The sequence below is a fragment of the Scyliorhinus torazame genome, chromosome 12 (assembly GCF_047496885.1).
Source record: "Scyliorhinus torazame isolate Kashiwa2021f chromosome 12, sScyTor2.1, whole genome shotgun sequence".
Classification (NCBI taxonomy): Eukaryota; Metazoa; Chordata; class Chondrichthyes; order Carcharhiniformes; family Scyliorhinidae; genus Scyliorhinus; species Scyliorhinus torazame.
The window spans coordinates 172,457,328-172,479,854 of NC_092718.1; the positions used below are offsets into that span (position 1 = coordinate 172,457,328).

At 45.4% G+C, this 22,527-nt stretch overlaps 1 protein-coding gene across 7 annotated transcripts in view; it reads right to left on the reverse strand.

Annotated features, from left to right (window-relative positions):
* The window catches only part of mtmr4 (myotubularin related protein 4), a 255,708-nt gene that overhangs the window by 50,741 nt on the left and 182,440 nt on the right, over window positions 1-22,527 (reverse strand). For all 7 annotated transcript variants that reach the window (XM_072469397.1, XM_072469391.1, XM_072469392.1 and 4 more), the window contains one exon: window positions 986-1,099. In XM_072469397.1, coding sequence (XP_072325498.1) covers window positions 986-1,099 — 114 coding nt within the window. The remainder of the gene's footprint in view (window positions 1-985; window positions 1,100-22,527) is intronic.

The following is a 22,527-nucleotide window of genomic DNA, read 5'->3' on the forward strand; positions in this document are numbered from 1 at the left end:
CAATGTCCCATTAAATGGGATCCTTCTTTCCAAACCATTCCTTTAGCCATATGTTCAATGAATCTACTTGTCCCTATGCTAATTTGCACACTTCTGGTAATATTCAAATGATTATAACCCTGGAGGTTCCATTCTTTAATTTAGTTCCTGGTGAACTACTTGTCTACTTTTCTCTGTGGTGTTGGTACCAATCTGAATCACAATGACTGGAAGTCCACCACCCCCACCTCTCCAATATTATTTGAAGCAGATTCAAGATGTCCTTCAACCTGGCACCAGATATACAACTTTATCAGGAAGACTCTCGATCCTTATTACAAAGGATGCTATGTCGCCCTGATTACTGAACCCCTGAAAACTACCATGTGACACGTTTTCCTTCTCCTCTACTCTGTGGACAGCCTCCTGCTCCAAGGTGCTGTGGTCTGCATTTTGGCAGCCCTTCCAACTGTCCTTATCCTCACAGGTAGCACTGCTTTGGACATTGACAACATCAATGGTCACACCAACCTTCACTTCTCTAGGAAACATAGCAACATCATGTACATACAATTAGTGGCTCTTAAGAGTTATGATTTTATAAATGAACATAGTAGTACAGTAGCAGGGGAATCAATAAGCTGTTACTCTTTTTTTCAAACATTACTGAGGAAGAAATACTGGCTCGGGCATCTGGAAAACTCACTGCTCTTCAGATACAATTAAATATTTGACTTGTTACTTAGAGCCTAAATATATTCTAGCTCCTTCTGAACAAACTATACTAAACTTTATTAATGACCTGTAAAACTCACAAGGAAATAAAATGCCAGTTTTAAAAATTTAATTATCCATTTTCATAGTCAATAAATGGAGTTCATTCATTAATAATGGTAGGAAACTGATAAATGCATCTTATTTTGTCATTTTAGAACATTAAAGCCTCCAGGAGGAATTCCTTGCTGAGAACGAAGAAATCAGAAATGTTAAAATTTAAGAACTTCACCTGTAAACGACCACAGGAATCCTTTTCCAAGATCTGAAGGTCCCTACACTCTCCAATTCTTTATCTGTGATCCACACTGGAACAAGCAACTTTTGGGGGTAACTAGCACACAACCTGCAAAGGCAAATGAAATAAGGAATTTAAAAGATGAGTTTAGTCTGACATCACCTTATACTTGTGATACAGACAATAAGGGGTCAAATAGAAAGGCACAAAACTTTCCAATGCGAATGTTAGCAATAACTGGTTCAGCCCATCAAGACCTTACAATTAAATCACATCAGCATTGTGCCTATTTTTCCACAATTTCAGAGCCAATCCATACATTATATTACACAAAACTACAGTTTGAGCATTGCATTTATAATTACACTGCACACACTTTGTAGCCCCAGGGCCCTCTGTCCGCATGGCATATTTCACACACTTAATTCAAAAATATACATTGGAATCCCAATGCCCCGTGTATACATTACATTGCATGTAATGTGGTTCCAGCGCTATTTTGCAAACATTACATCAGCCATATGGGTCAGGTCCTGGGCACCATGTGCAGATACTTAATTAGAGAAGCAATGGTCCCCAGTATACGTAAAATTCTCCGGCAGCTCACGGCAGTGGGATCTTCTGATCCAGCCAGAAGCGCACCCCGCCACAGATTTCTTGGCAGCTTGGGGTGGCTTCAATGGAAATTCCCATCGACAGCAGTGGCACCAGAGAATCCTGCCACCAGCGAACGATGTGCTGCCTCCCGCTGAACAAGAAATATGCGGCTGGGAGGCCGGAGAATCCCGCCCAATATGTAGGAAGACTCAGAGCCTCTAGTGTATACATTGTGGTATGCAAATGTTACAATTCCATGGCTTCTCATGAAAACATTACATTACACGAGCCATTACTTTTCACACTGAGATAATTCCAGGCTCCTTGCCTGTGTATATGCACAGTGGTAAGTTGCCACAAACATCCACATTGCATGGTACAGAGCCAGTGATTCTAGTAGACCCTCGTGCATACATCATATATTAAATACAGAAGCCATGGGTACACACTTATGAAAACAGCAGTCTTTAATATGCATTTAATTAACCCCAGAGTTAAGTCAAAAAACATTAGTGGGTGTTGTATACAGGCCCATAAACTGTAGTTGGGAATGGCATTAAATAGGAAATTAGAGATGCATGCAATAAAGGAACATCTGTAATTATGGGTGATTTTATTCTTCGTTTAGTTTGGGCAGATCAAATTAGTCACAATACCGTAGAGGAGGAATTCCTGGAGTGTATACGGGATGGTTTTCTGGATCAATACACTGAGGAACCAACTAGAGAACAGGCCATCCTGGACTGGGTACTGTGTAATGAGGACGGAATCATTGTCAATCTAGTTGTGCTAGACGCCTTGGGGATAAGCGATCATTATATGATAGAACTTCCCATCAAGATGGAGAGTGAAGTAGTTGAGACTAGGGTCCTGAATCTTAATAAAAGAAGATACGATGATATGAGGCATTATCAATTGGGAAACATTACTTAAAGGGACATCTGTGGACCGGCAATGGCAAACATTCATGGAGTGCATGGGGGAACTGGAACAAATGTTTAGCCCTGCCTGGCACAAATGGGAGGAGTTTAGAATTCAGTAAAGAAGGACCGAGGGATTGATTAGGAACGGGCAAAGAGAGTACAAGAGTAAGTTTGCAGGGAACATAAAAATTGACTGTAAAGGTTTCTACAGGTACGTGAAGAGAAAAAGATTGGTGAAGACAAATTTAGGTCCCTTACAGTCTGAAACAGGGAATTTATAATGGGGGAACAAAGGAATGGCTGACCAACGAAATACATACTTTGGTTTTGTCTTCACAATTGAAGACACAAATAAGATACCAGAAATGTTCGGGAATGCAGGGTTTGGGTTTAATGAAAGGGATGAACTGAAGGAGATCAATATTATTAGAGAAATGGTGTTGGGGAAATTGATGGGATTGAAGGCTGATAAATCCCCAGGACCTGATAATCTACATCCCAGAGTACATTAGGAAGTGGGTCTAGAAATGGTGGATGTATTGGTCGTCATCTTCCAGGTTTCCATAGACTCTGAAACAGTTCCTACAGATTGGAGGTTAGGTAATGTAGCTCCATTATTTAAAAAGGGAGGTAGAGAGAAAACAGGGAATTATAGACGATCGGTAGTGGACAAAATTCTAGAATCCGTTATCAAAGCTTTTATAGCAGAGCACTTAGAAAACAGTGGAGTTGATGAGGGGGAGCCAGTTGATGTGGGTTACGGACTTTCAGAAGGCTTATGACAAAGTCTTGCTTAAAAGATTATCGTATAAAATTAAAGCGCATGGGATTAGGGGTAGTGTTGCCCGTACCGGCCTCCCCAAACAGACGCCGGAATGTGGCGACTAGGGGCTTTTCACAGTAACTTCATTTAAGCCTACTTGTGACAATAAGATATTATTATTATTAATATTTTTGGGAATATACTGGTATTCTGTAAAGAAGGCTGTGTATCTGGGACAGCACGGTGGCACAGTGGTTAGCATTGCTGCCTACGGCGCTGAGGACCCGGGTTCAAATCCCGGCCCTGGGTCACTGTCCGTGTTGAGTTTGCACGTTCTCCCCGTGTCTACGTGGGTTTCACCCCCACAACCCAAAGATGTGCAGGTTAGGTAGATTGGCCACGCTAAATTGCCCTTTAATATGAAAAAAAATAATTGGGTACTCTCAATTTATTTTTTAAAAACTGTGGAGTTTCACGCCAGAAAAACTGGCGTGAAGGGGCCACAAATTCCAAGACCTGCAGGGAGCTTGCAGGGACCCGGCGTAGATCTAGCAGCTTTGCCTGCAGCTACGTGCCCCCGCACTTCCGGGTCAGAGGCTGCGTGCATGTGCACGCAACAGCCACCAGCTGCCGCGTCGTGCTCCATGGCGGACTCCGACCGCGGAGCTGGACCCTAAAACTAAACCCCCCGATCGCCCGCGCACCCGGTCCTGTTCGCCCGCACAAAGATTTCCCAGCCGCCTATAGACCCCTCTGACCAGGGCGGCCGCGGACTGAGTCCACAGCCGCCAAGTGAGTATCCCGATCGGCTGGACCACATTAGATCCACGCCATCGAGGGAGGAAAATGGCGAAGCGGGCCCTGGCAATGGCCCCAAATAAGTCCTATGCGGCGCCGCATACACTTGGAGTACGCTGCTTTTCGGGGCCCGCAGAATCGGGGAACCGGCGACGGTCCCAATTCCGTGCGGGAAAATGGATTCTCCGCCTCTGCGCCGGCCGTGCTTTCGGCGGCGGGGTGCGGAGAATCCAGCCTAGGGACTTGGCTTTCCATCTGTTAAATTTCAATAGGGAGTTTAAGGGACTTTTACAGCTTACAAAGGTTTCATAAGTAAACATGGGAAGGTTAATACATTTTATTTGATCAGACAGTGGAGGCAATAGGAAAACATGAAAAAAATATATATTTTTGCGAAAAGTTGAGTTCAAAGAGATGCGGAGGACAGTAGAATCGGAGATTTTTTTGGGGGGGGGGAAGAGAGGATATTTAAAGCAGGCAGTGTCAAACTTGGGGGCGTGACCTGCGGGTGGGTCGCGGGCGGGTGTCGGGAGGGTCGCGGAGCCGTCCGTTGCGGCGCTCCCGATCGCGCAAATCTGCGCGCAACAGCCGCAGTAGCCGGCTGTTAATAACGCCGGCTGCAAGCGGCCTTCAAAATGGCCACGAACATGTAAAAAAAATGCGGCCGCACTGCGCATGTGTGCTAGATCATCGGTGCGCATGCACGGCCATGATCGGGCACGCATGCGCAGTGCGGCCGTTTTTTTTATAAACGGTCGCAGCTTTTTGTTTTACAAGTTCGGGGGGGTTTTATTCATTTATTTTATTCATTTAATTTTTTTTTTTTTCATTCATTTTATTCTTTTTTTTACCAAGTTCGGGGGGGTTTATTTGATAAAATGTTACAGGAAAAAAATGCAGAACTTTGGACAGATGGTGACGCCATACTTTCCGACACCGGAAGGCTTTCCCTTCATCCAACTGGTTCCATTGGAGGACCGTGTACGAGGGCCAAAGGGACCCAAAACCATTTCCTCCATTTTTGTCAGCAGCAAACAAGGTAAGAGAAAATGGTGGGTCGCGGAGGTCAGCCAGCGTGGGTCGCGAAGGTTGGCCGGCGTGGGTCACGAAGGTCGGCCGGGTTGGGTCCCTAAGGTTGGCCGGTTGGTAAAAATGGGTCCCTGGAAAAAAAGTTTAAAGAACACTGATTGAAAGAAAGGTGTTGATCTGCATTGTGTGGCTGTTTGGGGAGATGACTGTGCTGAGAGAATGTGAAATCTGAAGCAGAAAATTATTTGCTTCGGAAAGCAGTTTGTTTTCTGAGCTTTCTTGCATTTCCACTGTAGAGTGGAAGCTTTTGAGAAGTTATATGGTATACATTTACTGTTATAGTTTTCGTGTGTTATATGGTATACATTTACTGTTATAGTTTTCCCTTGGGGAATATTACTTTATTTTTATAGCTATAAATCTACAAGGGAGGTGTTGCCAAGAAGGTATTTGTGTCCTGTTCATGTTTTTTTTCAAATGCTTTGTAAGATTATTTTATAAACCGTGCTGCTGTCCTGCCTTGCTCTGCTTGCAAAGCCAGCGATTTAGCCCTGTGCTAAACATAGTCTATGTTGCACTCTGCAAGCAGGGAGATGGGATGTGCGAGATTCTGCTGCAACTATGCCATATTCAATATGACAGAATGTACAGTGCAACAACTTGCTCAAATTAAAAGACAAACATGAGTAACTTTGCGTTTTTTGAACAGCACCTGCAACACCTGTACAGTGTTCGATAAGACGGTTATGTCACCATACCAAATTAAGGAGCAAGAAATGGATTTTATCATATGCTTCCAAAAACAGCCATAGCCAGAAAAAAAGCAGAGCAACTATGCAATACCACACAGCTAAAGAAGTGCAATGGCATTATATAGATACAGTATAACTAGATTAGTTCAGGATCATCACGCACGGATATTCAACAGCCAGAGGAAGGCGATGCCAAAATATAAACATCCTAAAACAGAAGGTTGTGGATAAATACTGCAGAGCCAGAGATTTCAGAGTAGAGGGAAAAAGAAAATCGCTGCACCGATATTATATTGCTAGAGGAGAGATCAAAACAATCACTTTCTATTGACACTGTGCAACTAAAGGTTGGGGCTCATGCATATGGAACCTGTTTATCTAGAGAAAGAATAAGTCACTAAAGAGAGATCTTGCAGCACCACAATATTTATTTATTAATTAAGATACAGCCACTGTAGAACATACAAGACGTATAATTGTCAGAGGGGCTTGCAACCTTTTAGCATGACAGCTTGCTTCTAAATGTGCATATAGTATCCACTTCTACATCTGTACAATATTTGTGCTGCAACATACTTCCTCCATTTCTACAGCTTTTATGCACCACAAACTCTAATCCCTGCTGTAATTGCAGTCAATATTTTGGGCTGGATTCTCCATCGGTGCGATGCTTCATTTTGGTAGCAGCCCAGGGGTTTCCTGACGGCGTGGGGCTGTCCCACAATGGGAAACCCCATTGACCAGCCAGTGAAACGGAGCATCCCGCCAGCGGGATGAAATAGAAATGTGGCGCAGCAGGGCTGAGAATCCAGCCCCAGATCTTTCCTGTTGTCCATATCACATTTTACTTTCATGCAGAACTTTATTACTTGGATCAGTTATGCCTATCCAATTGCGTTGTGTAAAATGTTGTCACATTCACACTTTCAACAAACCTGTGTGGCACTGTCACAGTGCTAAATGGGACAGACTTTGAACAGGTCTACCAACTGAAGACTGGGCATCCATGAGATGCTGTGGGACATCAGCAGCAGCTGCACTGCACTCAACCACAATCTGTAACCACATGGCCTATCCCCCACTGTACCATTACCACCAAGCCAGGGGATCAATCATGGTTCATTGAAGAGTGCAGGAGGGCATGCAAGGAATAAGACCAGACATACCTAAAAATAAGGTGTCAACCTGGTGAAGCTACAACACAGGACTACTTGCGTGCCAAACAGCATAAGCAGCAATACAGAACTAATACACAACTAACTGATCAGATCTAAGCTCTGCAGTCCTGCCATATCCAGCTGTGAATGGTGGTGGATAATTAAACAACTCACTTGAGGGGGAGGCTGCACAAGTATACCCATCCTCAATAATGGAAGAGCACATCTGTGAAAAAGATAAGGCTGAAGCATTTACAACAATCTTCAGCCAGAGGTGCCGAGTGGATGCTCTATCTCGGCCTTCTCCAGAGGTCCCCAGCATCACAAATGTCAGTCTTCAGCCAATTCAATTCACTCCATGTGGTATCAAAAAACAGCTGAAGGCACTAAATACTACAAAGGCTATGGACCGTGACAATATTCCAGCAAGTCCTGAAGACTTCTGCTCCACAACCTGCTCCGCCCTCATCCAAGCTGTTCCAGTATAGCTACAACATTGGCATTTATCCGGCAACCGTGTGGAAAATTGCCCAGATGTCCAGTACACAAGAAACAGGACAAATCCAATCAGGCCAATTACCGCACCATCAATCTATGATCAATCATCAGCAAAATGATGTAAGGGGTCATCAACAGTGCTGCACTTACTCAGCAATAACCTGCTTACGCACGCTCGGTTTCGGTTCCGTCAGGGTCATTCAACTCCTGATCTCATTGCAGCCTTGGTTCAAAACTGTACGAAAGAGCTGAATGACAGAGGTGAGGTGAGAGTGAATGCCCTTGACATCAAGGCAGCATTTGCTTGATTGTGGCAACAAGGGGCCCTAGCAAAAGCGGAGTCAATGGGAATCAGAGGGAGAACTGCTGGTTGGAGTCATACCTAGCACAAAGAATGATGGTTGTGGTGGTTGGAGGTCAATCATCTCAGCTCCAGGATATCACTGCAGGAGTTCCTCAGGCTAGTGCCCTAGGCCCAACCATCTTCAGCTGTTTCACCAATGAAAGTCTGAAGTGGGGATGTTCGCAGTTGACTGCACAATGTTCAGCACCATTTGCGACTCCTTGGATAATGAAGCAGTTCATGTCCAAATGCAGCAAGACCTGGACAATATCCAGGTTTGGGCTGGATCCCCCTCTCTGATGCCCTACGTCATGTCAACACCTTCCCAGTTCCCCGATCCGAACCGCCTCCTCTTTACCATGGATGTTCACTCCTTCTATACCTCCATTTCCCTCCAGGATGGTCCGAGGACTCTTTACTTCTTTATTGAACAGAGACCTGAACAATTCCCCTCCAACAGGCCGAACAATTTCCCATCTCACTTCCTCCAAACAAAAAGCGTGGAGAGACTGGGTCACCGCTTTGCAGAACACCTTTGCTCCGTCCGCAAGCAGGACCCAGACTTACTTGTTGCTTGTGATTTCAACACACCATCCTGCTCTCATGTCCACATATCCGACCTTGGCTTGCTGCAATATTCCAGGGAAGTCCAATACAAACTGGAGGAACAGCACCTCATCTTCTGATTAGGCATGTTACAGCCTTCCAGACTTAACATTGAGTTCAACAACTTCAGACTTAGAACTCTCCTCCAGCTTCACTCCATTTTTATTTCCATCAATTTATTTTCAATTCTTCCATTGATTCATTTTTTCATCCCCTGTTCGCCCTGCCTTCCATCGTGTTTTTCTCTTGCGTTGTCTCTCCGCCACCCACCCCACCAGGGCCATTCATTGCCTGTTGCAGGTTGTCCTTCGACTCACTGCTTTGTTCTGCCATTAACACATTCTGAACCCTTAACACACCACTATCCACACCCTTCTTAGCCATGATCACCACCATTTACTTTCCCTTTTTGACCACAACATCTTTGTCAATCGCTCTATAGCCTCCACTATCGCTGTCCCTCTATTCAGCCCTTACAGCTCCACCTCCCCCCCCCACCTTCCCCAACAATAGTATTTCCAGTTCTCTCCAGCAAAGAGTCATCCAGACTCAAAATGTTAGCTCTGTTCTCTCTCCACAGATGCTGCCAGACCTGCTGAGATTTTCCAGCATTTTCTGTTTTTGTTCCTGGTTTTGGTTGAAAAGTGGCAAATAATATTCACGCCACACAAATGCCAGGCAATGACCATCTCCGACGAAAGTATCTAACCATCACCCTTTGGCATTCAATGGCATTACCATCGCTGAATCCCCCACTATCAACATCCTGAGGGTTACTATTGACCAGAACTGGACTAGCCATATAAGTATTGTGGCTACCAGAGCAGGTCAAAGGCTAGGAATCCTGTAGCAGGTAATTCACATCCTGACTCCCTAAAGCTTGTTCACCAGCTACAAGGCACAAGTCAGGAGTCCGATGGAATACTCTCCACTTGCCTGGATGAGTGCAGCTCCAACACTCAAGACGCTTGACACAATGATCGCTTGTGCAGCCTGACCTGCTCTGGTTGCCACAGTACTTGTATGGCTAGTCCTGTGCAGTTTCTGGTCAACAGTCAAAGCAGCCCTCTTGACTGGCACCCCTTCCTCAAACCTTCAACATCCACTCCCTCCACAACTGATGAACAGTTGCAGCCATGTGTATCATCTCACAAGATGCACTGCAGGAATGGACCAGGTTCCTTAGGCAGCAGATTTCCAACCCACGACCACTACCATCTAGAAGGACAAGTGCAGTAGATAATTGGGAACATCACAAACCTAGAGGTAGCCCTCCAAGTCATTCACCATCCTGACTTGGAAATATATTGCCTTCCTTCACTTGTCACTGCATCAAAATCCAGGAATTCCCTTCCTAACAGCTCTGTGGGTTCAACTACACCTCAGGGACTGGAATGGTTCAAGGGCAACTAGGGATGGGCAATAAATGCTGGCCTAGACAGCACCGCCCACATTCCGTAAATTAACTTTAAAAAACCGCCAATCTGAAGTGACAACCACAAAGCTTCCTGATCCAAGTTTCAGGGTATAATGGCCAATGAGTAAAATTCCTTTCTTATGAAGGATTCTTCCTCTTTCTGCTTTAATACAGAAGTTTGTGACCTATGGCAAGTCCATTGGCTTGTCTAATATTACAGGAATATGTACATGTAATATCACGAGTGTACAGGGGTACCATGAAATGTGCACGCTGTTGCAGAATCTTCTCATTCTGGCAAGTGAGATCCTCCTGAAATGATCTGACTTTGCAAAACAGAGAGCTGTTAACAGACTGCTTGATTGCAGAGTTGAGAAATACTACCTCATGCAGGAACTGAGTACTCCTTATTCACGTCTTACTTTATTTAGTGACATCCCAAATGAAATAAGCAGATAATGCTAAAATGTGTGTTCATCTAATGGATATACAGCCTTGTGGTTGAGAGATCATAGATTATCATAGAATTTACAGTGCAGAAGGAGGCGATTCGGCCCATCGAGTCTGCACCGGCTCTTGGAAAGAGCACCCTACCCAAGGTCCACACCTCCACCCTATCCCCATAACCCAGTAACCCCACCCGACACTAAGGGCAATTTTGGACACTAAGGGCAATTTATCGTGGCCAATCCACCTAACATGCACATCTTTGGACTGTGGGAGGAAACCGGAGCACCCGGAGGAAACCCACGCACACACGGGGAGGATGTGCAGACTCCGTACAGACAGTGATCCAAGCCGGAGTCGAACCTGGGACCCTGGAGCTGTGAAGCAATTGTGCTATCCACGGTGTTACCGTGCTGCCCATCAGTTAAGGTAAAACTGGCCTTGCACACGGTGAGTATGCATTCATCCTTCTCAGAGCTTCCTCCCATAACCCAGCCTCCATCCTCCATCCCCCCCCCGCAGTTCCTCCTCCCATTCTCCCATTTCCAATTGACTTCTCCTATCGGGGCTCACGCCCAGTCCATTAACTCCTTGTAAATCCCGGACACCTTGCTCTCCCCCACTCCCTCTTTTGACACCACTTCATCCTGTAATCTCGGAGGGGCAGATTGGGAAAAGACGGCACCTGCTTCCTCACATAGTCGCGTACCTGTGATTATCGGAACCCGTTCCCACTGGACAGCTCATATTCCTTCTCCAATTCCAATATCTGTCTTTGATAAAGAAAAGTATGGGATGGTTTGTGTAGTTCCTCATCCCTTTGGCACAAGACTCTTGATTAAAATATTTGGAGTGGCCAGTTCCTGTTTGTGTTCATGGACATAGAATCATAGAGAGTTTACAGCACAGAGGCCACTTGGCCCTTAGTATTTGGGCCGGCCGAAAAACGAGCCACCCAGCCTAGTTCCACTTTCCAGTATTTGGTCCGTAGCCTAAATGAGATGAGAGTTCCTGCTTCTACTACCTGTCCAGACAGTGAGTTCCAGACCGCTACAGCCCTCTGAGTGAAAAGAGTAATCTTCCCCTCTAATCTCTCTACCAATCTATGCCCTCCTAGTCACTGACCTCTCTGCTAAATTAAATAGGCCCTTCCCATCCACTCTGTCCAGGCCCTTCACAATTTTTATGTAATTTTCCTGCATTTTCTCTTTGGTTTCAGATTCCAGCATCTGCAGTAATTTGCTTCTATTTACAGAGGTGTTATTGCTCACAGTCTAAGATGGAAGAGAGGGAAAATCACCCAAATGCTTCCATTTTATATATGTATATACAGTATGAGAATCCATTAGGTGGAAGTTGGTTCCACTTAGGCAGAATCCGTCATTCAGGAATCTTTGCTTTCACACTCTCGCTAGTCCATTCACCACTTGGCTCAGGCACATCATCATGGGCTGAATTCTCCACTGTCGGGATTCTCCATTTTGCCAGCAGACCAGGGGTTTCCCCGAAGGCATGGGGCTGCCCCACAATGGGAAACCCCATTGGACAGCATGCAAAACGAGAATCCCAACGGCGTGTCGCAACAGAAATCTGGTGCGGTGGGATGGAGAAACCTGCCCTAAGCTGTCTTTCAGATAGATTTAGTAAATGCCAAGTGGTCCAAGGCAATATCATTATGGAATAACAGAATTGTTACACTGCAAGAGAATATTCAGCCAATTGTGAAAGCACCAGTTTTGTGAATGAGCAATTCACTTAGCAATTTTAAAAGCTGCTACTTAAAAATCATTCATCCAAAAAGATATGGAAAATATATATCTGCAACTTCAGGCCATTCCAAAGTGTCTTACAGCAAATTAAGTACTTTTGAAATGTAGTTTCTGTTATGATGTAGAATATATGGCAAGCAATTTGTGCACAGCTAGGTCCACAAGTAACAATGGTGAGATAATTTACACCACTGATGTTCAGAGTGGTAAACATTGGTTAGGATACCCGGGATAACTCCCCATGTACTCCCCTGAAGCAGTCGCAAGGAATACTTTACATATACTCAAGCAGGCAACAGGGTTTCAATTTAAAATCTTTTTCAAAATATGTCATCTCCAACAAAACAGCAAAACCTCAGTACTACACTGGATTGACAGCCAAGATATTGTGCACGTTGTCATCAGCTAAGCCACAGCTGATTGCTCAATAAAAATGTAGGTAGGGAAGGACAACATCAAGTATATCAATTCGCTGACAAACTATTTTGAAAACAAACATATAGGACCAATCTTTCCAAATAAGGAGCGTGTTGATGTACTTGGTTAGGCCTCGGTTGTATCCAATTTTGGCCTCTTCACATGGTGGATGATTTTGAGATTTTGGAAAGGGTGTAGAGACAACCACTGAAGTAATTCCCAGTCGAGACAATTGGGGCTCTACACTTCAGAAGGGAACGGACTTATAAGATGGATTGTGAAATCTTTGTAATCACGCAACCAGAGGATCATAAGATCATAAGAAATAGGAGTTCCTCATTCAGCCCATCGAGACTGCTCCACCATTCAATAAGCTCATGCTGATCCAATTGTGGCCTTAACTCCATTTTCCTGCCTGCCCCCCAACTGGGTCAATGACCAAGCCCCCACTGTTCTCTGTGGAAGACAATTCCAAAGAACAATGACCCTCTGAGAGAAATTCTCCTGTCCCTGTCTTGAACGAGAGAATTGCTCATTTTAATCTGTAGCCCCTATTTCTAGATTCCTCCAGAAGGGAAAACATCCTCTCAACATCTATCCTGTCAGGCTCTCTCACAAGCATTGAGGAGAATAGGAGGTATAGTCTATGTAGCCCTTTGAGCCTGCTCCACCATTAATAGGATTTGGTTGTGGTCTCAGCTCCACTTTCTTGCCTGGCCCCATAATTGACTCGCTTGCCGAACAAAAATCAGCCCAATTCTGCCTTGATTAAATTCAAAGACCCAGCCTCCACTGCTTTCTGAGGAAGACAATTCCATACACCAATGACCCTTTGGGAAAAATACTTCTCCCCCAAGTGAGAGCTCTTATTTTTAAACTTACCTCCCCTAGTTTTAGCCTCCCCCACAAGAGGAAACATCCTCCAGGTATCCACTCTATCAAGTTTCCTTGTGATGAATGTAGGAATTTCAGAGGTATTGTATTATAAGTAATTGGTGCAGTCCTGGATGAAACTGTGACCACAGATCAGGAAGATTGCTCTCGGCAGTTCAGGTAAAAGAGATTAACAGTCTTGAAGGCAGTGCAGACTTGTCTGAGACCAAGCGGGGGCTGAAACAAGCCGCGAAACGGCTTCTGTAGACTTATAGCCGGAGTTTCCATATGGGTCTGTGTTATGGGCCAGGGTTTAGAGAACCCCAAAGTGTATCATGGAGTTCACCTGACCCACGACTTTTACTAGATTGTGGTATGGGGAGCACACAGCCCACTCTACAGGTGTGGTCGAGCACAAGTTAATCTTTTTAAAACATAGTGAACATCTTAGCAACCATTAATTCAAATACAACCGCCAAAGAATACAACACTAAGTAATCCTTTAAGCTTTCCTTTTAACATCCATAAGACTTAAAACACCTTTTACGAGAAGCACATCAGGTTTACATTCACTACTGAAAACATTTATAATTCTGAATTCACCAAATGATCAAGAGATAGTCTTTTCATGGCAGAGAGATCAACAGTAAACCTGCTCTGTCTGGCTTTAGCTCCAACACTGAAAACGAAACTAAAACACACCCTGCAGCAAACAGCCTAAAACAAAAGTAAAAAGCTGACAGACAGCCCAGCTCCACCCACACTCGACATCGCTGATATACACCCATTTCTTAAAGATACTCTCACATGACACCTCCCCCCAAGAAAAATAAATAAACCATCAACTTCAAGATGGTTTCATTTTTCACTTTTTCACCATTCTTTAAGAAATGCACAGTAAATATACTTTTTAGTTTCAAAAAACAACACACGCAAACAGGTATAATAATATAGTCCATTTTTTTTCGTTTTTCTTCCTCCAACTGAAATTGCTTCCGTTCATCACATTCGTGACAAAGCATCGGCTATCACATTTTCACGTCCTGCCACATGTACTATTTTCAAATGAAATGGCTGTAACAATAAACTCCAGCGAAACAGCCTTGCATTGTTATTCCGAAATCGCTCCAAAAACGTCAACGGATTATAATCAGTATATATAATGGTGTCAGACGGACTGCTGGTCACATAAATGTGAAAATGTTGCAAAGCCAGCACCAAGCTCAAAGTCTCCTTCTCAATCGTTGAATACTTTTTCTGGTGAGAATTCAATTTCTTTGTGAAATAACCAAGAGGCCGCTCTAGCCCTTCGTCGTCGTCTTGTTGAAGCACCGCACCTATGTCCACATCACTCGCGTCAACCGCCACTTTGAATGGTTTCGTATAATTTGGGATGGCTAACACAGGAGCAGTGGTTAACACAGCCATCAGGCCATCAAATGTCTGTTGACACTACCCTGTCCACTGGAATTTGTTATGCTTCTTGAGCAAGTCCATCAGTGGAGTGACCACGCTGCTAAAATTCAGTCCAAATTTCCGGTAAAATCCACTCATACCAAGAAATCGTATTATTTCCCGTCGTGTCGAAGGTATTGGAAACTCCCCAATAACTTTTGTTTTCACATCCCGTGGGACCATTCGACCCTGTCCGATTGTATGGCCAAGGAAAGTTACTCGGGCCTTTCCAAATTCACTTTTGGCTAGGTTTGTCACCAAACCCGCCTCCTGAAGTCGATCGAATAACTCCACAGATGTTTTAAATGTTCTATCCACGTCTGGCTGAAAATTACCAGATCGTCGATGTATACCGCACAATTGGGTAATCCTGAAAACTTTGTTAGTTAACCGTTGAAATGTGGCTGGTGAGTTTTTCATGCCAAATGGCATAACTTTGAATTGGTATGTACCATCTGGAGTCACAAAAGCTGAAATCTCCTTTGCTCTTTCGGATAAAGGTACCTGCCAGTAACCTTAAAGTAAATCCAGTTTGGAAATAAAAGCTGATTGTCCCACTTTCTCAATGCAATCCTCCAAACGTGGGATAGGATAAGAGTCCGTTCTTGTAACTGCATTAACCTTTCTAAAGTCCACACACAACCGTTGGATACCGTCTGGTTTTGGTACCATCATTATGGGTGAGCTCCATTGGCTGCAACCCACTTCAATTATGCGATTTTTAAGCATAATCTCAATCTCTTTGTTAACATGTGCCAATTTAAAGGGTTAAGTCTATGTGGATGTTGTTTGATCGGAACAGCCTTTCCCACATCTATATCATGTATAGCCAACTTAGTATCCCGATTTATCTCCAGAAACTTGCCCATGTGATATCAATAACTCTTTAAGGTCAGTTCCATTTTTCCTCAGGAAGGTAACCCAACAATTTATCCCAATTTTCAAGAACATCCTCGTTTTCCAATTTAATTTGAGGTATGTCAAATTCACAGCCATCTGGACTTGGTTCGCCACTTTGAGTTAGAATCATTAAAACCTCCTCCATTTTCTCTCCTTCCCTTTCAAAGTACCTTTTAAGCATATTCATATGACAAACTTGGTGAGTTTTCCTTCTATCTGGTGTTTTTAATCACATAATTCCCCTCACTTAATTTCCTTTCATCATAGAATTTACAGTGCAGAAGGGGGCCATTCGGCCCATCGAGTCTGCACCGGCTCTTGGAAAGAGCACCCTATCCAAGGTCCACACCTCCACCCTATCCCCATAACCCAGTGACCCCACCCAACACTAAGGGCAATTTTAGACACTATGGGCAATTTAGCATGGCCAATCCACCTAACCCGCACATCTTTGGGCTGTGGGAGGAAACCGGAGTACCCGGAGGAAACCCACACACACACGGGGAGAATGTGCAGACTCCGCACAGACAGTGACCCAAGCCGGGAATCGAACCTGGGACCCTGGAGCTGTGAAGCAATCGTGCTATCCACAATGCTACCGTGCTGCCCTATAATGATCCTATAATGCCCTACAATAATCAATCTGATACGGTCCACAAAACCTAGCTTTTAAAGGTTCACCGACCACTGGTAACAATCCTAAAACTTTATCTCCACTGGCAAAACTACGAACTTTGGATTTCTTGTCCGCCACCTGTTTCATCACATTTTGTGTACCTTTTAAATGTTGTCTAGCCAATTCACCTGTTCTATTTAATCGTTCCCTTAAATTTGACACGTAATCCAATAATGTAATTTCCGATTTCTCACTCACCAATTTTTCCTTAATCAATTTAAGTGGTCCTCTTACCTCATGACCAAAAATTAGTTCAAAAGGACTGAATTTGGTTGACTCATTAGGTGCATCCCTAATTGCAAATAGTACGAATGGAATTCCTTTATCCCAATCCTCTGGATAATCGTGACAATAAGCCCTCAACATTGTCTTTAATGTCTGATGCCACCTTCCTAACGCTCCCTGCGATTCTGGATGGTACGCAGTTGATTTAAATTGTTTTATTCCTAAGCTATCCATAACTTCTTTGAATAACCTCGAGGTAAAATTTGATCCTTGATCCGATTGTATTTCTGTGGGTAGTCCCTATCTAGTAAAGAATTTAAGTAACTCCTCCACAATCTTTTTGGCTGTAATATTACGTACTGGGATGGCCTCTGGAAACCTAGTAGACACATCCATTATAGTCAAAAGATATTGATTCCCACTTTTCGTTTTAAGAAGCGGTCCTACGCAATCAATTAGGACCCGTGTAAAAGGTTCCTCAAATGCTGGAATAGGTATTAAGGGCGCTGGTTTTATCACCGCTTGAGGTTTCCCTATCGCTTGACATGTGTGACATGATTGACAAAATTTAACTACATCTTTATGTAGTCCAGGCCAATAAAAATGTTTTTGTATTTTAGCTTGTGTTTTCCTTATTCCCAAATGACCTCCCGCTGGTACCTCATGTCCAACTCGCAACACCTTCTTTCTATACCCTACCGGCAATACTACTTGATGAACTTCTGCCCACTTTTCATCCGCCTGCATATGTAAAGGTCTCTATTTTCTCATCAAGAGATTACTTTTACGGTAATAACACTCTGGTGTACACGCAGATTCCTCTTCTCTGCTCCCCTGGATGCACCACAAACAACTCACTTTTCCCCATGTTCAATTTATACCCTGAAAAAACTCCAAACTCCCCAAGTATCCGCATTATCTCTGGCATCCCCTCCGCCGGGTCCGCCACATATAACAACAAATCGTCCGCATACAGAGATACCCGGTGTTCTTCTCCTCCCCTGAGTACTCCCCTCCACTTCCTGGAACCCCTCAATGCTATTGCCAGGGGCTCAATCGCCAGTGCAAACAATAATGGGGACAGAGGGCATCCCTGCCTTGTCCCTCTATGGAGCCGAAAATATTCAGACCCCCGTCCATTCATGACTACGCTCGCCATCGGGGCCCTATACAGCAGCTGTACCCATCTAATATACCCATCTCCAAAGACGAATCTCCTCAGCACCTCCCACAAATAATCCCATTCCACTCTATCTAATGCTTTCTCGGCATCCATCGCCACCACTATCTCCGCTTCCCCCTCTGGTGGGGGCATCATCATTACCCCTAGCAGCCTCCGTATATTTGTATTCAGCTGTCTCCCCTTCACAAACCCAGTTTGGTCCTCATGGACCACCCCCGGGACACAATCCTCTATCCTCATTGCCATTAGTTTGGCCAGAATCTTAGCGTCCACGTTCAGGAGGGAAATAGGCCTATAGGACCTGCATTGCAGCGGGTCTTTTTCCTTCTTTAGGAGGAGCGATATCGTTGCCTCTGACATAGTCGGGGGCAGCTGCCCCCTTTCCCTCTCCTCATTAAAAGTTCTCATCAGTAGCGGGGCCAGCAAGTCCACATATTTCCTATAAAATTCAACTGGGAATCCGTCTGGTCCCGGGGCCTTCCCCGCCTGCATGCTTCTAATTCCTTTCACTACTTCCTCCGTTTCAATCTGTGCTCCCAGTCCCACCCTCTCCTGCTCCTCCACCTGAGGAAATTCCAGCTGGTCCAGAAAACACATCATTCTCTCCTTCCTATCCGGGGGCTGAGCTTCATATAATCTTTCATAGAATGCCTTGAACACTCCATTCACTCTCTCCGCTCCCCGCTCCATCTCTCCCTCCTCATCTCTCACTCCCCCTATCTCCCTCGCTGCTCCCCTTTTCCTCAGTTGGTGGGCCAGCAACCTGCTCGCCTTCTCCCCATATTCGTACTGTACACCCTGTGCCTTCCTCCACTGTGCCTCTGCATTACCCGTAGTCAGCAAATCAAATTCTACATGTAGCTTTTGCCTTTCCCTGTATAGTCCCTCCTCCGGTGCCTCCGCATATTGCCTGTCCACCCTCAGAAGTTCTTTCAGCAACCGCTCCCGTTCCCTACCCTCCTGCTTTCCTTTATGTGCCCTGATTGATATCAGCTCCCCTCTAACCACTGCCTTCAGCGCCTCCCAGACCACTCCCATCCGGACCTCCCCATTATCATTGAGTTCCAAGTACCTTTCAATACACCCCCTAACCCTTAAGCACACCCCCTCATCCGCCAATAGTCCCATGTCCATTCTCCAGGGTGGATGCTGTTCTTTTTCCTCCCCTATCTCCAAGTCCACCCAATGTGGAGCGTGATCCGAAATAGCTATAGCCGTATACTCCGTCCCAGTCACCTTCGGGATCAGCGCCCTTCCCAAAACAAAAAAGTCTATCCGTGAATAAACTTTGTGGACATAGGAGAAAAACGAAAACTCCTTACTCCTAGGTCTGCTAAATCTCCAGGGGTCTACTCCTCCCATCTGCTCCATAAAGTCCTTAAGCACCCTAGCTGCAGCCGGCCTCCTTCCGGTCCTGGACCTCGATCTGTCCAGCCCTGGTTCCAGCACCGTGTTAAAATCTCCACCCATTACCAGCTTCCCCGCCTCTAGGTCCGGGATACGTCCTAGCATGCGCCTCATAAAGTTGGCATCATCCCAGTTCGGGGCATATACGTTCACTAAGACCACCGCCTCCCCCTGTAATTTGCCACTCACCATCACGTATCTGCCCCCACTATCCGCCACTATGGTCTTTGCCTCAAACATTACCCACTTCCCCACTAGTATAGCCACCTCCCTGTTTTTCGCATCTAGCCCCGAATGAAACACCTGCCCCACCCATCCTTTGCGTAGTCTGACCTGGTCTATCAGTTTCAAATGCGTCTCCTGTAGCATAACCACATCTGCCTTAAGTTTCTTTAGGTGTGCGAGTACCCGTGCCCTCTTTATCGGCCCGTTCAGCCCTCTCACATTCCACGTGATCAGCCGGGTTGGGGGGCTCTTTACCCCCCCCCCCCCTTGTCGACTAGCCATCCCCTTTTTTTAACCAGCTCCTCACCCGGTTCCCACGTAGCTGTGTCCCCCCCAGGTGGCGCCCCCCCCGCCCCGCCCACCCCACCCCATACCAGCTCCCCCTTCTCCCCAGCAGCAGCAACCCAGTTAGCCCCCCCCCCCACTAGATCCCCCACTAGCGTAATTGCACCCCCCATGTTGCTCCCAGAAGTCAGCAAACTCTGGCCGACCTCGGGTTCCCCCGTGACCTCGGCTCGCACTGTGCGACGCCCCCTCCTTCCTGCTTCCCTGTTCCCGCCATAATTATCATAGCGCGGGAACAAAGCCCGCGCTTCCCTTTTGGCCCCGCCCCCAATGGCCGACGCCCCCAGCTCCTCCACCTCCCTCCCTCCCTCCCCCACAACAAGGGGAAGAGAGAAAAGTTACCGGGTCGCAGGATTAACAACTTAAAAATCATCTCTCCTCTCCCCCCTTTTTCCCCCCTCTTTGCCCCCCATATTCGCCTCACCACTTTGTCTCAAACGTTCTTTTTTTTTTTTATAACCCACTTATTCCAATTTCTCTTCGACAATGAATGTCCATGCCTCATCCGCCGTTTCAAAGTAGTGGTGTTTCCCTTGATGTGTGACCCACAGTCTTGCCGGCTGCAGCATTCCAAATTTGACCTTCCTTTTATGAAGCACCGCCTTGGCCCGATTAAAGCTCGCCCTCCTTCTCGCCACCTCCGCACTCCAATCCTGATATACGCGGATCACCGCGTTCTCCCACCTACTGCTCCGAGTTTTCTTTGCCCATCTGAGGACCATCTCTCTGTCCTTATATCGGAGAAATCTCACCATTATGGCTCGGGGAATTTCTCCAGCCCTCGGTCTTCGCGCCATAACTCGATAGGCTCCCTCCACCTCCAACGGACCCGTCGGGGCCTCCGATCCCATTAACGAGTGCAGCATCGTGCTCACATATGCCCCGACGTCCGCCCCCTCTGCACCCTCGGGAAGACCAAGAATCCTTAAATTCTTCCTCCTCGCATTATTCTCCAGCACCTCCAGCCTTTCCACACACCTTTTATGGTGTGCCTCGTGCATCTCCGTCTTCACCACCAGGCCCTGTATATCGTCCTCGTTCTCGGCAGCCTTTGCCTTCACGACCCGAAGCTCCTGCTCCTGGGCTCATCCTTTAGCCCTTCAATCGCCTGTAATATCGGGGCCAACAGCTCCTTCTTCATCTCCTTTTTAAGTTCTTCCACGCAGCGCTTCAAGAACTCGTGTTGTTCAGGGCCCCATATTAAACTGCCACCTTCCGACGCCATCTTGGTTTATGCTTGCCTTCCTTGCCGCTGCTCTAAAGGATCCACCACAATCCGGCCACTTTCCTCTCCTTTTTCCATCCGTGTCCAGGGAGGATTCCCTTCTGGTTTACCGCACAGTGCTTTTAGCCATTAAAATTGCCGATGGGGCTCCTATTAAGAGCCCAAAAGTCCGTTCCACAGGGAGCTGCCGAAACGTGCGACTCAGCTGGTCATCGCCGCACCCGGAAGTCCCAGATTCCTCTTCTGTGTATGCTTTCTGATACATCCGGTTTATTTCGACATCTTTCTGTTGTAACTCCGCCAATTTTCCTGAACTAAAAATATCCACCTGATCCTTCACCTGTTCTTGTTCTTTTTCAACCATCTGATCAAAAATCGTTTCTGATAATTGTACTTCATCTTCACTCTTTGATTTCTCCTCTTGTCTTAACCTGTGACTTTGCGACCTTGTTACTACATAATCCAGAAAAGTCCCAGGATATTCGTCCTTCAACACTTCAGTTGTCTGATTTTCCACTGGCTTATCAACCACAGTAGGCATCACGCCCACCTGCGATCCAGCTATATCATTACCCAAGATAAACTGTATTCCTGGACAAGATAGTTTCTCTATTACTCCTACTACCACTTCACCACTCTTCACTGGACTTTCCAACCTTACCTTATGTAATTGAACACTACTCCTCTCACCCTGAATTCCACATATTGGCAACATTCTTCCCAAACTACGTAACTCTATCATTAAAGAGTGACTAGCTCCTGTATTTCTTAAAATTGTGACTTCTTTACCTGCTCCTCCTGATACACACGAGTAAACTTTACCCACACAAGTAAATTCTTTAAAGAGATCTGGCACCTTCTGATCAATCACCTCTTGATCAGGCTGTACAATCTTTTGCCACTCCTTCGCTTCACTTGGGCTTTCCTTTACCACTTTAACAAACCCCACTGTCTTCTCCTGTTTTACCACATCAGCCTTCCCAGTGCTTGTCTTCAACAACCAACACTGTGACTTTACATGGCCTAGTTTATTACAGTGAAAACATTTGAAACTTTTCATTTTTTTTCCACTCACCTGGATTTCTTTTTTAATCTGAGGTACACTCTCCTTATTATCTTCCATCAGATCACCTTTACCGTTACCACTTGAGTATTTCTCATGTCCCCAGTTCCTATCCCTCACAGGCTGAAACTGATGTTGGTAACCAAACTTTGATTTATAAACAAATTCATAATCATCTGCCATTTCTGCTGCTGATCTCACAGTTTTAACCCTCTGTTCTTCCACGTGAGTTCTCACTACATCAGGAATTGAATTTTTAAACTCCTCCAAAAGTATAATTTCTCTGAGAGCTTCCATTTGGTCTATTTTCAAAGCCCTTATCCACCTATCAAAATTACTCTGTTTGATCCTTTCAAATTCCATGTATGTTTGACCAAATTCTTTCCTTAAATTTCTAAACCTTTGTCTGTAAGCTTCAGGCACTAGCTTATATGCACTTAAGA